General features: G+C 40.3%; 1 protein-coding gene across 5 annotated transcripts in view; it reads left to right on the plus strand.

Annotated features, from left to right (window-relative positions):
• The window catches only part of Cacnb4 (calcium voltage-gated channel auxiliary subunit beta 4), a 243,446-nt gene extending 223,700 nt beyond the window's left edge, over positions 1-19,746 (plus strand). For all 5 annotated transcript variants that reach the window (XM_051184699.1, XM_051184700.1, XM_051184701.1 and 2 more), the window contains 5 exons: positions 685-794; positions 3,806-3,957; positions 5,841-5,936; positions 16,963-17,148; positions 19,458-19,746. In XM_051184699.1, the coding sequence (XP_051040656.1) occupies positions 685-794; positions 3,806-3,957; positions 5,841-5,936; positions 16,963-17,148; positions 19,458-19,718 (805 nt within the window). In that variant the 3' untranslated portion in view covers positions 19,719-19,746. The remainder of the gene's footprint in view (positions 1-684; positions 795-3,805; positions 3,958-5,840; positions 5,937-16,962; positions 17,149-19,457) is intronic.
• The last annotated feature ends 840 nt before the right edge of the window (positions 19,747-20,586 follow it).

Genomic DNA, 20,586 nt, shown 5'->3' on the forward strand with positions numbered 1-20,586 from the left:
TTCTAACTTACAAAACTCCAGTCTCATGCTCACACTGACTTCAGCCATTGGGGTTTCAAGCGCCCACCAGATGTGCTCAGATCCTGAGTAAACACACTGAGGCTCCTGTGCCTGAAAAAAAAAAAAATGAAATCTTGTTTCTCACATCCTTGCTGGCAAAGCTCCTTTGGGCCTGTGGAGAAAAGCTTCATGTATCAGGGATTAACCATTGAGCCAAGAAACACAATGTAAATACCGACTGGTTAATTTTTTTCTGTGATCAATTGAGGCTTTTCCTGGCCAGCAATGCTGGGGCAGAGCACTTGTGGGTCCTGAAGGTCTTGTTCAAGACCAAGTCAACTGTGAATTCTGAGGAAACTGTAAAGCTATTTCCTAAAAAGAGCATGGCTAATTCATGTTTTGATTCCCTCCTGGTGTGGTGTATATGTATTAAAGGCAACTTGGCCAGGCAGGCCATAGTGCAGGGAGTGCATTTTTCACTGGAGTGGTTTTCAGCTAAGGAGCCATAGCCTGCTGTCATTTACCCTGTTTGTGTTTTAATATGAGCCAGAGTCTGTTGAAAATCCTTGTGGCCAATGTTTACTATATAGTGGTTCCATGGTAGTATGTAAAGTGGCTATAAGTCCCTCAGAAAGCCACTTACCATTTTTACTGGCTTGTTCTATTCTGTGTTCCTCTTCCTAGGATATCAATAACAAGAGTAACGGCTGACATTTCTCTTGCTAAGAGGTCTGTCCTCAACAATCCCAGCAAGAGAGCAATAATTGAACGTTCAAACACCAGATCCAGCTTAGGTAAGGCATCTTCATACAGGTATGGGGTATGTGTGTAGGGAATGTCTTCATCTGCATGGAGACTTGTTGAATACCTGCAGAGAAAGCCAGCCAATGGACAGGAGAGGGACAGAGTCCTGTAGCAGCCAACAACCCCCCCCCACACACACACATAAACATACTCTACTACTTGTCTCAGATCTCATCTATTAGCTAAACAGCAGTCTGGTGGGAAAAGGCCTTCTTAAGTTCTGCTATTCAGTTACTGCTGAACCATGGGAAACCACCCATTTCCTTTTTCCTTGAATATCACAATAAGGTTTCTGTCACAGGAAATGAGATGGTTTTAAGGGCAAGGCAATGATGCTCTTGTGTGGCTAACTGGTATACCCAGAGGCATCACACCTATCAGTAGTAATGGTGACCACCATGATGAACATTCAGGGAACTTAAACCTGTCTTTTCTGGGTACTTTTTGTAAAACATGTTAAATACCTCCCACAAAGGACAATAAAAGGTTGTAGTGATTGGGGTATGAATAAAGTGAGTCACTTTGGGAAATGTTGCCTTCAGCCCATGGAAAAAATAATGACAGTTTTGGAAGCTGAGTGATGGTATGCATACCTATAATCCCAGCATGTGGGAAGTGGAGTCAAGAGGACCAGGAGTTTAAGACCAGGCTGGACTTCGTAAGACCTTGTCTCAAATCACAAACACCAGAGTCAACTTGGGCACAAAGAGCATCACCAGTCACCATCTCCAGTCTAGTGATAAAGAATATGTGTTAAGGGCCTCTAACCCAGGAGTCTATGACTGTCCCAGCTTTGCTTGCCTGTAATAGATTTACAAAGAAGCTTCCATCTTCCATTAGAAGCCCCCTAGGAACCTGTCTGAGTAGCCAAGATGGTTAGTTTTCTTGAAGAAAATGAGCTTGGTAGATAAAAATTCCTTTGTCTTCCTTGTTCCTGTAATTTGCTTATTACCTTCCCGATGCATATTTTCTGAACACTGGGCTCATCCCGCTGTGTAATTCAGCCTTCGTCCATCTCCCCAAGCTCCACACTGCCTATGCTGCAGTGCGGCTGCCCCAGGGATTCTGTTGTTTCGGCAGTGGGCATGAACCAATGTGCCCGCCAGCTCATTGCTGGTGCAGAGCAAACAAAACCCAGGAATTTCTCAGCTATTTGGAGTGCCTTGTGGGCTTCTTGTATAGAACTGGCAGTCCAGTTTCTATATTTTTGTTCCTTGAGAAAAATACTAAATGCCATTTTACATTATTTTACAATAATATGTGAGACTGGAAACTAAAATGTTAAAAGCTTGTTTGTTCCATCATGGTTCCGCCTAGAAGCTCCTTTAAAATTTTGGCAGACTAAAGTACAAATAGAGGACCTACTACACCTTCCTTCTGCTGAAACTGGCTGCAGTAAAAACTGGCTTCATTTTCCAAATGCCCTTCTTGAGAAAAATTTCTATTTAAAACTGACCTGCTAGAAAAAAAAAAATATGTGTTTATTATTACTAACAAATGTAGACGACTATTTCATAAGAATTTGGTCACTAGAAAATCATTGTGGAGGCTTTCAGTACATTGTTGTTTGATAATGTGATGGCAATATGTGTTTTAACTCCTTAAAATTGTGTTTTTAAAGAGTGTGTGTGTGTGTGTGCGTACTCATGTGCGTGTGTATGCACCACATATTTGAGGATGCCTGAGAAGGTCAGCAAGGTTGGCTTGCCCCCTGGAGCTGGGGTACAGGTGGTTATGAGCTGTCCAATGTGGATGCTAGAACTGAGCTTGGACCCCTGGAAGAGCACCAAGTGCTCTTAACTCTTGGTCATTGCTACAGTCATACTTTTTAATGTCTCAGGGTGACCTTGAAGCCATGGTCCTTCTGCCTCAGTGTCCCAAGAATTGTCATTGCAGCACTGCCACGCCAAAAGGCTTTTTGAGGCTCAGAAAAACATGTACTTTGATCATGTGTTTTCAAACACACACACACACACACAGAGAGAGAGAGAGAGAGAGAGAGAGAGAGAGAGAGAGAGCCTGTAAGCCATGCACATGCACAGTAGCAGACACCTGTCATCACAGTACTTGGGAGGTGGAAGCAGGGGGCTCAAACCAGCTTGGGCTACATAGTGAGGCTTTGTCCCAGAATAAATGAATATAGCTGGATTACTTCAGACATGTGGAAAGAACTAGCATTTTTATCTGACCAATTTAGAAGATGCAGATTTGAGTCACCTGACTATTACATTCAGCCAGCTAAGTTTGAGTCAAGATGCAGAGCTGCATTTTAATATGATCAGCTCTCTCTCTCTCTCTCTCTCTCTCTCTCTCTCTCTCTCTCTCTCTCTCTCTGTGTGTGTGTGTGTGTGTGTGATACTTTTGGTAACTATACCTTAGACAGCTCTACCAGCTCTAAAGCTTAAATTCAGCTACACTTGGTAATCTACTGGTTGTCTGAGGACACACAACAATTAGCAAAGACACAAAATGTGTATAGCAGTCAAATCAATACAATTGTTGGATTTTTTCCTTCCAAAATATGCTCTACAGAATATTAAAATATAAGTTATTGACAGAAATACTTCATTGTCACTTTCAGTCTCTCTAATGTGTTTGCTAAAGCAGTTCTTGTTAAAAGCAACCCCAAAATGGAATGACTATAGCTATATAAATAGCTCCATGCTAGGCTGGGTATACGAAGCAAACCAAGAGAGCTGGCTCAAGTTCTTATAACAATTTGTTTAATTCTATGAACAATTTAAGCTTCAGAAGAACGTTGTGTGGTGCACACCTTTAATCCCAGCACTTGGGAGCCAGAGGCAGCCAGCCTGTTGACATAACAAGTTCCAGGCCAGCCAGGGTTACATAATAGTCTCAAAAGAAAAAAAGAAAAAGGATTTTGTTAGACATGTTCTGCAATAGGGATGTGCACATCTGAGAGCTTATACTATTTCTTTTTAGTATAAATAATAATTATTGAGACTAACCAGTACCTGCCATTTATTGTTTCCCCTTTTAGCGGAAGTACAGAGTGAAATTGAAAGAATTTTTGAATTGGCAAGATCTTTGCAACTGGTTGTTCTTGATGCAGACACCATCAATCACCCAGCACAGCTTATAAAGACATCCTTAGCTCCTATCATTGTCCATGTGAAAGTCTCATCTCCAAAGGTAATCACTGCATTCCTGTCTGTGGGTCTTGAAGCTTCCTTTCTTAGGTTCTCTAGTGCTGCCCTTTTAGTTTGTGGGCAGAAGAATGTCTCAAGAGGCGGTCAATGAATGCATTTTAAACAGTTCTATGGATTTGATGGTGGCTGAGAATAATCCATCTCTTCGAGAGGCTCCTGCCTCCAGTCAGAGATGATAAAATACAAACAAGAACACAGGGAAGGAAAAAAAAAAAAAAAAAAAAAAAACGTGGACCCTGGCCTTTTGTATGCTATTGATTCTTGAGTCACCTATAGTATCTGCCCAGTTGAGAGAGGGAGTACATAGTTCAGCAAGATAACTTATGTAAGATAAAAAAGATCACTGTGTAAACATCTCTTATGTACTACAGACTTTGTCATTTGTGCGTAGCTGGGTTCTTTGGGGAATATAATTCTTTCTTGGTTGAGCACAATTGGTCATGTATGCTACCAGAGTGACAAAAGTAGAGGGAGAGGGCCCAGGCTGCATGGTTGATTTTGATGTCCTTTTTTGTTTACATTTATTTAATTTTTTTTTAGTCTCTGTGTGCATGCACACTTGTGCTGTCACAGCATATATGAGGAGGTCAGAGGACAACTTGTGGAAATAAGTTCCCTACTTCTACTGTGTGGGCTCTGAGGATTAAGCTCAGGTCATCAACCTTGGTAGCATTCACCTTTACCCACTGAGCCTTCTCACCAACCTCCCTTTTGTTCTTAAATAGTGATGATGTTCTAAAAATAAATATGAAATAGATATCCACAAGAGGCATTATTTTTTAATTAATTTATTTTTACATCCAGAACCGTGTCTCCCATCCCTCCAGTCTTCCCATTCCCTTCCCCCTCCTCCCCTCTGCACCCTCCCCTAAATCCACTAAGAGGCATTATCTTAGTAATTCCTTTCCAGTGCCTCCTAAAATGTATTTGGCTTAACTAAGAGCAAACTCAATTCCTCACCCAAACAGTGGTCCCTTCTGTGGTCTTGTTATACTTCCCACGTTCTCAGTATCTTGTAGGGGTCCGATCCTATACAGTAATTGTGGGGATTCCACTGTCAGTTATTTCTCGGGTGTGAATAGAACAGAGCGGCATTGCCTCAACCACTGGAAGTGTCCTTGACTCTAGATGCTGGGGTATCAAGCATCCACTGCAGTGGGGCTAAGGTCACCCCCCACCTCCACTGCCCCATTGCTGTGGTGTCTGGAGGATTAGAGGCTGCATGGACCTGTGTACGAAGGTATCAGAACTTCATAAAGTAGAACCATTGAAGTGGAGAGGGCCCTGCTTCATTCAACCTAAACAAAAATAACACAAGAGAAAGTATATGGCCAAATGCAACTATGGTTATAACCAAAGGCATAGAACACTGTAGCAGTGTTCTAACAGAAATGTTTTACCTAGGTTTCCAGTCCTGAAACAGTTTGATTAATATAAAATTAAAACCGATATCTCATTAATTATTGAAAAAAAGATATACATAAGTGATCTTGATATTTATCTGGCAAAGAGATAATTGAACTGAGTAATATCAAAATATTGACTCCAGATAAGCAGGGACAGAGCAGCTCTTTCCCTTTGACAGGAGGCTGTGAAGTCTGCAAGAGACTTACAAGTCTCTAGGTAGGAAGTAGGGCTGTCAGAAGGACCCCACAGGGAGCTAGGACAGGATGGGATATGTCCCATCCTCTCTAGGCCCACAGTGAGGTGGGCAGCATCATCAGGGAGATTCTAAGTGCACAATTTCTCACATGGTAGGCCTTCCTTACTAATCTTCAGAGTTACATAAGCTGTAGAAAAAGATCTCAGTGTGTTGGTTTTCTTTCAACTCATTGACAATGACTCCAGTTCCTGTCATCCTGTCAGGTTTTACAGCGGCTGATTAAGTCCAGAGGAAAATCTCAAAGCAAACACTTGAATGTTCAACTGGTGGCAGCCGATAAACTGGCCCAGTGCCCGCCTGTAAGTATAATCTTTTCTCTTTTCATCATTGATGGCTAGTAAGAAGAGGTGAGTTTTCCTTTCACTATTAGCAAGATGGTTTTTATCTATGGCAGTGTCCTCAACCTGTGGGTCATGACCCTCTGTGGGTCAAATGACTCTTCCACAGGGGTCACATGGGAAAGTACAGATATTTATTTAAAATTTATAACAGTAGAAAAAGTACAGTTATGAAGTAGCAACAACAATAGTTTTGTGGTTGGGGTCACCACAACATGAGGAACTGTATTAAAGAGTTGTGGCATTAGGAAGACTGAGGACCACTGCTGCAGAGATGGTGGTGATAGTGAGTGGTTTCTTGGAGCAAGATGGTATTGTTACATTGTGTGGGCTCAGGCTTCCAGGAAAGGATAGTGTCTGTCTGGGCATAAGAAGTGAACTTGGAGTCTGAAACCTGCTGTTCTTCCTACTCCCTTCCTTACCTTGCCAGCACTCAGGCACCATATCCAGTCATGGAACACCTGTAAGAAAAGAGCAAAATAAAATGTGCCAGTTTGGCTTTCTTTCAGCATTTCTTCTAGAAGATTCTGGTGGGCATGGAAGAGTGTAATGTTGAGGGTCAAAACTGGATTACAAGTAGAGGGTCTCTGTTCATAACAGATGAAGGGACCAGTGTGGAGGAGTGAAAAACTGTGCTGCTGAGTGTCACTGCTAGAAAACACCTGCAGGGTTAGAAGGCACACACTGATGGACTGGGCTGCGAAAGGTGACTGTTCTCACATGCACTCAAGTCATGTCTGTGCTTGTCCAATTGTGCCCATGTGCCCACGTTTCTCTAAAAGAAATGACATTTTCTTGGTTGGTTCACTAGATTTAAAAATTATGTTTATTTTTATATTTATATTAAACATTGTATTAAATATATGGTATAAATATTGTATATTTATGTTTATTCTCTGTGAAAGTATAGGATTCTATTCAGGTAGGTGGCATAGCATGGCTGTTCAAAGCACAGACAAGCAATATAAACCTGAGCGAGATGCCTGCTGCACAAGGTTGGGGTAAAAATTCAAGAAGCACATGTGTGCATATGTGGAAAAATTCTAAGAATAGTGCATGATATGTGATACATGCTGTCCAGGTGCACTCTGGGCTATGCCACATCTAGTCTGCTAGACTCTGTGAGGATCCACTGTTGTATTGTACTTTCCTGTCCCTTTCATAGTGGGTTCATAGTAAATGTGTGTAGAGGGACTAATGGATGAATGTACAGGTAAGAAAAGCGAAAACTATGATACATCCTTTCATTAGATATTTAACATGGGCCAGACAGCTTCCTGGATGCCTTGTATAAATTATCTGTAATTCTTGCTAGGTGTTTATAAAATACAGCCTAAGCCCCACTTTATTGATGGGGCAACTGAAAACAGCTGATCAGAGAGTATGCTGAGATCTTTGAGCAAGTTGAGATTAGAAGTGGATCTATCTGACTTCAAAGCAGTTTCTTCTCCCAAGTACAGCCCTCCATCACCACCACCACCATCACCACCACTACCACCACGACCACCACCACCCCTGCACCACACACACAGTTATCCAGAGATTTATGTTAAGACATTGATGCCACATTGCCTACTAAGGAAGTCACTTGCAGAGTAGAATGTTTGAGAAAACACCAAGAAACTATAAAAGAATACTTCATCCAACCCTTGGCTGTGCAATGCTTCATAATTGAAGAGAAATAATCTTTACTGGACAGCTACTAAAAGCCAGGAACTATGCTTTTCTTTCTCCTTTTTAGGACAATCTTAGAATGGTAGTTCTAATGGGTATGGCATTTTAGGAAACAGTCACAAAAAATGGAAATATAAAAGATTTATTGGAGAAAACATCTTTTCTCTTTATGTCAATTTATTAACCCTTGGTCCAAATAATTAGTAGAAAAAATAATTTATGTCCTGTTAAAATTGAGGTATTTGTGCTGCTGAGGACATTGTTGAAATTTTAGAGTCAAAGTCTAGGCTTCAGATGCCCTAACAAGCAAGGTCCCAGAGCTTATCCTCAGCATGTCAACTAAAGAAAGAAGTCATGAAAAGCAAAGGAAGACAATTCAATGTGACCACACTGGGAACAAGAACGATGAGATCAGTGGCCCCCTGTGAAGTCCACCTTCAGGATGCTGGCATGAAGTTTAGACTTAGTAAGGGGCAAGAGTTCCTGGTCAGGGTGTGGCCCTGCCCATTGTTGACACATCACCATTGCCATCTGTCTTACAAGCTGTCATCTGTGAAAAACCTCCTCTTAGAGGTCCCCTCTTCCAAATGACTCTAGTTGTGTCTAGTCTAGTCTTAATCCAGGGAGACTGTCTAGATCACTGGTTCTTAACCTGTGGGTCACAATCCCTTTAAGAGGAACAAATGACCCATTCACCAAGGGTTACCTAAGACCATTGGAAAATAGACTTACATTAAATTCACAACAACAAAATTACAGTTATTGTTGGGGGTCACAACATGAGGAACTTTATAAAAGGGTCACAGCATTAGGAAGGTTGAGAACCACCACTCTAGATAGTAAATGGCAGTAGGTTAGTTACTACATATGTTAGGGATTTTGCTGCTGTGATAAAACACTGTGACCAAAAGCAACTTGGGAAAGAAAGGGTTTATTTCATCATACATTGGCCCCCATCATCCAGTCAAGTCAGGGCATGAACTCAAGCCAGAAACCTTGGGGAATGAACTAAAGCAGATGCCAAAAGGGAACTCTGCTTGCTGTATTGTTCCTTTCTAAGCCTGATTTCTTATAGCACCCAGAACAACCAACACAGGGATAGTACTGCCCATAGTACTTGTCTATCATAAATCAAGAAACTTTATGGAGACATTTTTTTTAGTTGAGGTCCCCTCTTCCAAATGACTCTAGTTGTGTCTAGTTGACATAAACCAGCAGCACACTGCATATTCTCCAGAAGAGAGAATAGTGGGTTCCATGGGTAAGGCTTTTACTAGAAGGGTCAGACTTTCTAGCAAAGGGCCAGATCATAACTAATTTAGGTTTGTTGAGACTAGTGGTGTCCTTTATAAAACTATTCAACTTTGCCTTTAAGTAGCCATGTAAACCACAAGGAATGTCTGAATTCCATTCAAACTCTGTGGAAGCAAGGGACAGACCCAATCAATGCAGCTGAAACAAATTCCCACTCTTCTTATCTATTACTGCAAAATAAAATGATCCTAAATATGGCAACTTCAAATGATGTCTAGTAGGTAGCATTCATCTGATGGCTGACTGATCTTTCAGCAAGGGTGAATAGGAGGGACTAGGCCAATTCTTCCTTTGAGCTTAGCCCAGGGCCTTTGTCATGAGCTTTTTATTCTGAAGGGATATGGGCTCTCACATTGTACCTATATGATGAAATACATTCTCCTAAGGTTTCATCTTAGCCCAGCCCAGCATCTCTATAAAATTCAGCTGATCAGAGTGGTCACAGTGGCTACCCAGATCTAAGGAAAGGGAACAAAATTCTCCATCTCAGAACAGGGAGGATCAAGGAATTTGTGGCCATTTAAAAATCTGCTCTAGGTAGAAAAAAATAACTGGAAAAATATTGAGAGGCAAACAGGCACTGGGATGTAGGAGCCATCAGATTCTTTATTGTGTGGCTAGCCAGATTATATTTTCTTTGTGTGTGTCTGCACACCATATTTTAGATTTCAGTTTGTCTTCTTCAGGTATTAGTATCTTTTCCTTTTCAGTGAAGTGGAGAATAGTGCATTTTAAGAAGGCCAAGTTCAACTTGTCCCAGTACTGTAGTAATAAGAGTTGCATAATGCTTGGCAAGAAAAGCCGATAGACAATTGGATGATACATGAAATATAATCCTTTAATCCCACTTAGTTACAAGCTGGCTTGTGTTAGCAAAAGCTGACCTGGTGGCTCTCTGAGCTGTGTAATGGCTTTGTGTGTGTGTGTGAACTGACCCTGATCACTCTTTCTACGAGCAGTGAGTTCACCCTCTCAGCAGAGGCTGGCTTGCAAACCTCTAACAGTTTGAGAACTAGAGTGATTCTCTCCTATACTGCTTTATTTCCCATTGCTGAATGGACTCCACGTCCTTCTGCCATGCATGCACAATCTGAGGGTAATTGTCCACTGCCCAGTTCCAGTGATATTTAAATTATTGAGAGTCCCACATTCATCATCCAATTGACATATTCTCCCCATTGCTGCATGCATTATTATGAAGCCCTAGGTGCCTGCCATTTAATTTTTAACAATGCTTTTATTTTTTTTAAACAGAGTAATCTGTTCTACATCTTCCCATAAAACAAGGCCTCCCAGGATCCGATTTCAGTATACACATTTCTAGAGATTTTAAGCAACCAACCTGGGTATAGCATAGTGAAAATGGTTCCTTCCTATCATGCTATGCTATAGCAGATACAATTGAAATGAACTTAACAAAAACAGTAAATGCCTTCTCCATGGATAACCACACTGCCAGGTGTGGTTTCTGTCTTTGAAGAGTAATAATGGGCAGCATAGAAAGACATGGGGAGGAAAACACGATGGGATTCATAATGAATATCACAAATAGAAGAGGAGCTATAAGGAATCAGTGTCCCTATATTCTTACCTTGGTGTCAACTCCACCAACTAGTGGCAAGAGCTGATTGCCTTTTTTGTTTATTGTGTTAAAGTAGAGTTCCTGCCAGAAGCTGTCATTATTGATTGGCTTTATTTAATCCCCACAGGACCTCCTGGATCTTTAAACAACAACACGCTTAAATGAGGACTCTAGTTTTCAATCAGTGGGTGAGCAGTGAGTTGAGTGCTTAGAGTCTTCAATAATACAAAGAATGCAATCTTGATGTGAAAGTAACATTTACTGGTTGGTTATTATGTAATTAATATTATGTCGAACCAGCCAGCCATGTTATTTTATTGAATAGCATTTGTTGGTCAATCTTCTTAAGTGGTGGTATCTTTGGGGGCTTTCTATATTACAGTTGCAAAGAAATGGAGGTGTACAGATCTCTGGTATTGACTACTCCCTCCTAGAAATGGGAAAGATGCTACACATGAGACGGTATCTATGCACAACAAGTAAATGAAAGCAAAATATAAGCCATGGAGTTTGCACACATATAATCTGTGTGGCTAAAACCCAGTAGTAGACCATCTTTTATTTATGTATGTATTTGTTTATTTCTTTATTTATTTTGTTATCTTGAGACAGGGTTTCTCTGTGTAATAGTTAGAGCTGTCCTGGAACTCACTTTGTAGATCAGGCTGGCCTCAAACTCAAAGAGATCTGTCTGCCTTGCCTCTGCCTCCTGAGTGTAGGGATTAAAGGCATGCACCACCACTGCTGGCTGAAGAGGCTGGAGAGATGGCTTATCAGGTAAAAGCATGGCTGCTCTTCTTGTGGCCTGGGTTTGACTCCCAGACCCCACAACCATCTGTAACTCAAGTTCCAGGGGATCTCACGGCCTCTTCCAATCTCCTTGAGCACCAAGTATGCACACATGCAGACAAAACACTCATAAAGTGAGAAATTTAATTTAATTTTAAATTAAAGGGAGGTAAAACTGTTTCTAAGGCTTTTAAGCTTTGCATTAAAATTGTAAGTTATGACTCCCTGGATAAACACGTTGGACGAGTAGTTTGTGTTTTGTAGTCAGTAAGGAAAACTTAACAGTCATTCTCTGTGTGTTTTCCCTTCCAAAAGAACATAAACAAATGGAATTTACTCCATTCCTCATATAGCACCCGAACACTACTATTTCATTTGTAAAAACTGGAGTGATTCACTTCAGTTTGCTCCTTTTTTGGGCTCCATCACAGACAGCCCCTGCAGCAGTGCTCAGTCCCCAATGAAACTCCTTAACAAGGAAGGTAGGGAGGTATTACTCAACATCAAAAACCTTTAGTTTCCTGTCTCTCCTCTGCCTTGCTTTTTGCAGAGGTCTGGGTGTATGGCAGGCCTGTTTCCACCACCCAGAAATCCCTGTGCTCTGCCCTCAGTATTTCTTAAAGTGTGCATCCAGAAAACAGCTCCCCCACACCCATACTTTTTCCTGAGGCTTCCACTCCTCTGCTGACTTGGTATTTGCTTTCTTTAGCAGCATGGATCCTGCATGCCTTAGCTGCAGAAAGGGCTCCATTCTGGGATGCTGTAGGTGTTCAGCATGGCAGCTCTCTGGAACCTGCTCTGTTCCTTTTTACTATGGGCTGTCACCACAAGCATGATAGCAGAGGGGCATACTGTTCACTGCCTGGGACATTTGATGATTACATGGCTCTCTGGCTCTTTCCATGCTTAGGGATTCCTGCATTGCATGGAAAGCAGCTGATTAGACATGCCTTATATATTCATTTCAAAATGTGGTAAAGCTGATTTGCAGAATCCATTGAGTTGTTTCATTTGAATTTCTCTTTGATTTGCATACTTTAAAAAAATCCCCCTCCTGCTGTCTTTCTAGTATGTTGCTCTGTTCAGTTGTATTATTTCCTAAACAGAAAAAAAAATGTCAAGATACATAATCTGTGAGACTCTTCCCAGTTGGAAGTAGGTACACACATCAGTGTCATTCAGAAGGTGAAATTTGCTTTCTCTGTGCTTTGGAAAGCCTAGGAGTGATTTCAGACGATCCTTTATACCATATAGCCACCGGTTAGCAATAAAAAATGCAGTTTGCAAGAACTAATCAGGCTTAAGCAAACAGCCCTGTGCTGATATGTACAAATTTTATCCATTGGCAAAGGGAAGCACTTTATTAAAATTCCTTTTAATTAACTGTGTGTTGATTGTTGTTTCCATAGTGACAGTGTAACGAGGAACAGCCAAGTATGTAATCAGCACCTTGCTGTCTGTTTTGAGCTTTACTTTTTAAATTATTTATTTATCAAATATCAATTGTACTGATTAATGAGGTTCACTCCATTCGTCAGTATGCTGTGCATTGCACACATTTAGCCACCCTTCTGCAACCTGGAATCTCCCCCATTCTCTCATCACCCTTCCCTTTTCCTAAAACTCCCTCTTGATTTGTCTCTATTCCCCCAAATCTTTCCCATTCCCCTGCCTTCTATTCCATTCAGCATGTCTACAAGGTTGACTTCCTGGTTTCCATACATAAATAAGAAGGTGTGTCTTGCTGCATCTGCATTTTTTTGTTCAGCACACCTTCTCTAGTCATCCCATCCTCTTCACATCTGAATAGTATTCCATTATGTAAATGTACTGCATTTTCTTTACCCATATATTTATTATAGGACATCTAGGTTGGTTCTATATTTTGGCCATTATGAATAGTGTTGCAGTGATGCTGGGTGTGCTTTAGATATAAATACTTCATCTCAGATTATGTGCTACTTCTACTTAGTTTTCTACTGTCCATTCTCAGGAGTATGTAAGAGTTCCCATTATTTTTTATATTTTGATAATAACCATTCCAACTGGAGTAAGATGATATTGTAACGGTGGTAAATTTTTTTGTTGTGTTGTTGTTAAGAATCAAACCCAAGCCTAGAAACTGCTAGGCAAATCCTTTAGTGTAGAGCTGTGTCTCCAGCCCTTGTTTTGCTTGAGACAAGGTCTCATTCTGTAACCTAAGCTGACCTAGGATTTGCCTGGCTGACTTCGAACTTTTGATTCTTCTGCCTTAGCTTGGCTTGAGCCAACACACTACACTCATTGTAGTTTGATTTGTATTTCTCCTATAATTAGTGAAAATGGGCTTTTGACGTGTGCCTGCTGGCCATTTGTATGTCTCCTTTTAAAAAAATATCTGTGTAGTTCTTTAGCCTGTTTTAAAATTAGATTGTTTGGTTTTGATGTTCATCTGTTTTAGTTCCTTCTGTATTCTGAATGTCAGTGTGCAGTATTCCATTTGAAGGTATTGTCTCTCACCTGTAGGTTATCTCTTAATCATGTTGTCTGTTTTGTTGTGCTGGCATTTCTTATTTTGATATGAACTCATTTGTCTATCTTGACTTTTGTTACCTGTGTATTTAGAATACTATCTATCTTTTTCTTGTCTCTACTTATGTCTTAAGGAATTCCCCGTTTCCATATAGTCATTTCCGTGCTTCAGGCTTAAGAGTTAGTCAGATCTTTGATCCATTTTGAATTAGTTTGTGATTAGTTTGTGTGTGTGTGTGTGTGTGTGTGTGTGTGTGTGTGTGTGTGTGTGTGTGGTGAAAGGAAAGGATCATTTATTCTTCTGCACAGGCATAGTGTTTTGTCAACTATTTATGGGAGAGACTGTCTTTTTTCCACTATTACATTCCTGTCACCTTTGTCAAAAACTATTTGCATTGGAATGTAGCTCAATATTAGTCAAGAACATTTGACTAGTATGTGGGTAGCCTTGAGTTCTAGGCATAGCAACACACACACACACACACACGAGAGAGAGAGAGAGAGAGAGAGAGAGAGAGCACCAAACACATTTTTAGGATCCTTCCAGTTCAAGAAAGGATTTTTAATGTCTTGTTGGGAATAAACAAGCCCATACTAATGATTGGGCCTATGCAATCAAATTATTACAGTGGCTATCAACAATAATAGGATGAACAGGCTCTAAGTCACAGCACATGTGAAACAATGGAGCTGGGTAGAACTGGGAGCACCCCTTCAGGAAGCATTACCCATGTCCTCTTGCCAGTTCTGTCCTTATAGTCAACCTATGATGCTTTGCGGCTGTAGTTGTTCTTGTTCTGCTCAAGTCAGTGCTGCAGAAACACTGTCTCTGGGTGGTGGTGGTGCACACCTTTAATCCCAGCACTTGGGAGGCAGAGGCAGAGGCAGGCAGATTTCTGTGAGTTTGAGACGAGCCTGGTATACTAGAGCTCGTTCCAGGACAGGCTCCAAAGCTACACAGGGAAACCCTGTATCACAAAATCAAAGGGGAAAAAAGGTCTCTGAACATCAAGGATGGGTGAATGGGTCTCAGGTCTCATCTTGCTGAAGTTTGTGCTAACCAGGGGAGGAGGTGTTTGAAGGCAAGAAAGAGAAGTTCTTTGGTTTACTTGGTGGGAAGTGACATTTACAATGAGAGTTTCTGGCAACCAAAGCTCTAGGTATTAGGTGTTCTGTATCTTGTAGGTCATAGTCTTCTTTACCTGTTTTATTTTCTTTCCTCTTCATACAGAATTATTTTACTCATTATTTCCCCTTCCTAATAAGTTCAGCAAGTCTCTCTAGATCTCTTCATAGACAGAGAACTTTAAGCCACAGCTCCAAGCTTAACTTGCTTGGTCTCTACATAGTTCTGAATTAGTCTTAGTGTGGCATGGATTATTAAGGGTTTGGGTACTTTAAGGCTTGTCTCTCCCACCAGATGGTATGTATGTATGACTCTCAAGCACAGGATAAAGTTAGACTTTTTTGTCACAGAATGGCAACACATACTGGAACAAAATAAATGCTGAGTATATATTGCATGAATTAATGAATGTGCATTGGAAATTCTATTGATAAGTGTTCTTGGGGAGTATTTTTCGATGTAGGTAGACCTGGCTGAGTCTTCTCAAATGAGACAGTGTGGACTGAAGTCACTAGCTTTCAAGGTTCCATGGTAACAGCTTTCAAATTCCTATCCAGTTAGGCACAAATTTGTCACTAAAGGTTGATTCTATTGGCAATTAATAGTAGGCTGTGGGATCAGCTCAGTGGGAGAGTATGTGGTTAGTATGAAGTAGTTCACAGTGATGACAGCTTCAAGAATCCTTTGTTCTAAGCACCAAGCAGAATGAATCAGCTGGGACAGCACCAACACCATGTCTTCTTGTTGCCACTAATCTTCACCCCTCAATGTCAATGCTGGTAGCAATCACTATGCATTTGGCTTATTAGTGGAAGTTCTATTTTGGTAAAAAATGAATTCATAAAAATGGGGGAAGTGGTGCAGGTGATGGGAGAAGGAAGATTCATTACCACCCACCTCTGCTTCTACAGGGTGTGCTAGCACTTCACTCTAGAATGGCATTCTCCTGGTGAGGCACCAGGGTCTTCTGCCTTTCTCTCAAGGAGTCTGTGTTGGGTATATCCTCACTTTATTCCCAGTCACCCTGCCACAGCAGAAGAACCATTCTACTGTTTGGGAACACAAAAAAACTGCTTTTCATTTTTAGGTAAATGTTTAGCAAAGTTCTTACTGACCTAAACATGGTCATCAACTGCTTCTTTCCCAGTTAAATTATCCTGTTAACTATTTCACAAAACAATCTAATGGTAGCAGCCATTATGGTTGCATGTTCGCTAATATCAGTCCCAAACTTTCTTTCCTTATTGTTTTATCATGAGACAGATAAAATCATTCTCATGAGCATCTGAAAATGAACTATGTGCTTGTTACCTTCAGCACAGTTACTGTGATAATATTTATTTCAGGGGCATGGTCATGGCTCCAGTCATTTTCAGAACTCTCTTTTTTAGCATCACCATTAACTTGTTTCTTTTGTATTTTGTAATAGGTGGAATTCAGCTGTATAGCAATATATGAACAGAAATGTGAATATGTATATGTTTTCATGTTACTCAGTATTGTCATGTGTGCCTTATCTTTTTATCTTTAAATCAGGAAAGATCTGTTTTAGTTCTTATTGCTATGAAGAGACACCATGACCACAGCAACACTTACAAGGAAAACATTCAATTAGGGTGGTGGTTTACAGTTTCAGAAGTTCAGTGCATTATCATCATGGTAGAGAGCATGGTAGTGTACAGACATGGTGCTGGTTACATCTTCATATGCAGGCCACAGGAAGTCGACTGAGACACTCAGTAGTATTCTGAGCTAAGGAAACCTCAAAGCCCAGCCCCACAGTGACAGTCTTCCTCCAACAAGGCCATATTCACTTCAGCAAAGCCACACCTCCTAATAGTGGCACTCCCTGTGAGATTATGAGGCCACTTCACATTCAAACTATCACAAAATCCAAATAATTAATACGTGAGGAATGCTACTTCTGCCTTAAGTGGAGTTTTCAGTAAAACCTACAGTGGAAATATGATGGATTTTCTTATAATCTGCAGGAAATGTTTGATGTTATATTAGACGAGAATCAGCTTGAGGATGCATGTGAACATCTGGGCGAGTACTTGGAGGCATACTGGCGTGCCACTCACACAAGCAGTAGCACCCCCATGACCCCACTGCTGGGGCGGAACGTGGGCTCCACAGCCCTTTCACCATATCCCACTGCAATCTCTGGGTTACAGGTACTGCATGTTTGTTTGTTTGCCTTATAACTTTTGCAACCTTATTTTTAGGATCCAATAGATAATTAAGATGGAGACTCTAACTGTTCTTAATCTGAGGAAACATGGGGAAAAGGACAAAGTATTTTTAAAAACACTGGGGGCTGGACAGATGGCTCAGCAGTTATAAGAATGCTTTCTGCTCTAGCAAAGGATCCTGGTTCAGTTCCCAGCACCCACATGGTGGTTCACAACCATCTGTAACTCCAATTCCAGGGAATCTGACCTTCATGGGCATCTGACACACATGTGGTGCCTAGACATACATGCAGGCAAAATATTTATACTTATAAAATAAATAGAGCTTAAGTTTTGTTTAAAGGAAAAAAAAAAAAGAAACTAAACCTTATACTGACCTTGATCTGTCACTGACAAAGCCTGCCCTTTCCACAAGTTTCCTTTTCTGGAAAACTCTGGTATGAATGGATTTTACATAGATGAGTGAATCTCTGGTATACTTACCATCTAGTCAGTGAAATTGTTCGCACAACTTCTGCATGGCACCACGGATAGCTAAGCAAAATATTTCAGGTAAGATAGGCCTTTTTGGCTGCCTTTAACTATTCTTGTTCCACAGGCTACTGAACCTGCACCCCACCTTGTGCAAACAGAATGAGTGGGCAGATTTGGAAATGGTGACAAACCCCTAAATTTTCAGGGCTATCTAGAGGCCCACCTTGGTCTGTATAGGGAATCTGGGGATAAGCACAGAGAGTTAGAGCTCATCTCTTCTGCTGCTTCAGTCAGAACTAGATGTTACATGCCAGAGGCGTTGTGATACAAAATGAGTCCTGCTTTTCTGCATTAATTATTATTTACCATTTATCAAGCAGCTGGAATGGATCCAAATCCCAAGCTGAGAACATGCAGTCAAATGAGGCTCTTGGCAAGATGACTGGTTTTGTTTTAATGGGTTATAATGATAGTCATAATTGAAGATTTCGTAGAGTTAACTCTAAGCTAAATGGCACTCTCTGAAATGCTATTATAACTACATTACTCTAGTGCAGACAGCACCTTTGTAAGCAGAAAACCTTCAAAATAAATGAATTTATTTTGAGTCTAGAAAAGAAGTGGAAAATGGACGATGGTAATGTTCAGCAAGTTTGCATGTACTAGCATCATTTCTTGCCTTGTTTTCCTTCCTGTGTGTCTGTGTGAGAGTAACATTCCCATTGGCTTTCGCTGGCTCTGGCTGGCAATAAAGGGAATGGATGAATGATACAGTAAACTCTGTAGTGTTGGGGGATCTAATGTTGCACTTTGTTTATAACACATAACCCTATGACTGCCTACCTACAGCAGCTATCCTAGCATCATTAATGAGTTAATGTGGTGCCCTTTATTCTGTGACCTACTTCTCTGAGCAACCATAGGTATCTGTTAGCATGATTTCTGACCTACTGAATAAGTACCCTTCTATCTGAAGTTGATGCATCCAGACCCTTGGTTGTGTCAGGTTCCTGCTCTATAATCCTTGTGACCGACCTAAGCTGGTAGACACAGACAGGTGCTTCTAAAATGAGAGACAAAAAGTCAGACAACATATTCCGGGCCAACAAATAACTGCCTCAAGATGTTAATTTTCATTAACAGTATTAACTGAAATTATATCTGAAGATTATTTTTTCAGAACTCAGTTAAGAAAGCAAGAGTATATAGAGGCCTGACTTAGCTGGCTCCACGATACTGTGTATTTGTTTGGAAAGACTGCTACTGAAAGTTTTACATCCGTGTCAGATACAGAAACAAATGCATTATTTAGTAGATAGTACAGATAGTCATTTCATTAATTGTTAAGCTATAAGAAACATTAATCTAGAGCAAGATGAAGTAAGTGTAGTGTGTGACTTTAAGAAGGAAAAAGATTTTTATTTACTCATGAAAGAAATCAAATAATAGATCTTATTCTAAACTTTATTTCCCAATAATAAATAACACACATTTTTTTGCAATAGGAATGATTAGGCCCATATAAATAGATTAAGTTCTATATAAGAGTCAACTTTCAGTTCTGTGTTTCAATAGGAAGCATAGTCATGCAGCATCGTATACTTACAGTCATAAACTATCAGTAATAAAGCATCTGTGTATGGTATGTCCAAAAAAGAAAGTTCAGTTACCCCAAGCAGAACATTTATGTATCAAAATGCTTTATTAACTCAGATATTTACCTTCTGTTTTACAGATTTTGTTACTGAACATGCATTAACATGTTTAAATGAATGAAACAGACCTTATCTAACCAGTGAACTGTCTGATATTTTTAGAGTCAGCGAATGAGGCACAGCAACCATTCTACAGAGAATTCTCCCATTGAAAGACGAAGTCTAATGACCTCTGATGAAAATTACCACAACGAGAGGGCTCGTAAGAGTAGAAACCGCTTGTCTTCCAGCTCCCAGCACAGCAGAGATCACTACCCTCTGGTGGAAGAAGATTACCCTGACACATACCAGGACACTTACAAACCCCATAGGAACCGAGGCTCACCTGGGGGATACAGCCATGACTCCCGACATAGGCTTTGAGGCTGCCGAAACAAACAAACAAAAATACTCATCTGTTGACAATTGCCATAGCACTGCTAGGATAAACCAGTCATCTTAATTTGGCAAGTTTAGCACAGCATCTGCTGTGCAGGTGGGCTGCTGTCATTTGGTCTAAGGGGCAAGAATTAAGTAGAAGTACATTATGCCCTTGAGTCTAGATGGGTATTAGATGCCCAATCATATAGGTATTTTTAAGTGCTACATTTACATGATAACAGTACCTTTTGTTTTCTTCATAGATTTTAGACACGTCAATTTGTAATTTAGGGTACTTATCAAGGCACATATAAAATAATTTCCCATGTAGGAAATTCCAAATGACCAGTTCCAGTTGGAACCAATTTATAAACCAATTCCTGTTGGAATTTGGGTGAATTGACTGGAAAGTCTACTTGAGCATGTTGAAATCAATTGAAAAGTCAGAAGAAGAAGAAAAAAAAATAAGAAAATCAAACTACTAATAGAAACCCAAAACCAGTTTTGGTATTTATTTGCTAAAAGTTAAATTTACACTTCAAGTTGGAACGTATAAACATTTTAATAATATATTAATATTGCCAGGATGGCTTTTCAAACTTAACAAATGTACTGATAGTGCCCCCCAAAAAAATCTCAGAAATTTTAATGCAGAAATTATATAATTGCCTCAGATTTTAATATTTTTATTTTTGCTGATACAGCTGTTGTATTCAAAGTATTTTGCTTTTTGTTCAGTCAGTACTGTTAGCTAGTTTGAAGCTGACAAAGTAAGGGGGAAAAGGAGTTTATCATCAATGAGAATGGTAAAGGGAAACCAAAGCATGGCTAGTTATAGGAAATGGAAAATGAGGTGTTGTTCCTTTTGTTG

The sequence above is a fragment of the Phodopus roborovskii genome, unplaced genomic scaffold (assembly GCF_943737965.1).
Source record: "Phodopus roborovskii unplaced genomic scaffold, PHOROB, whole genome shotgun sequence".
NCBI classification, from domain to species: Eukaryota; Metazoa; Chordata; class Mammalia; order Rodentia; family Cricetidae; genus Phodopus; species Phodopus roborovskii.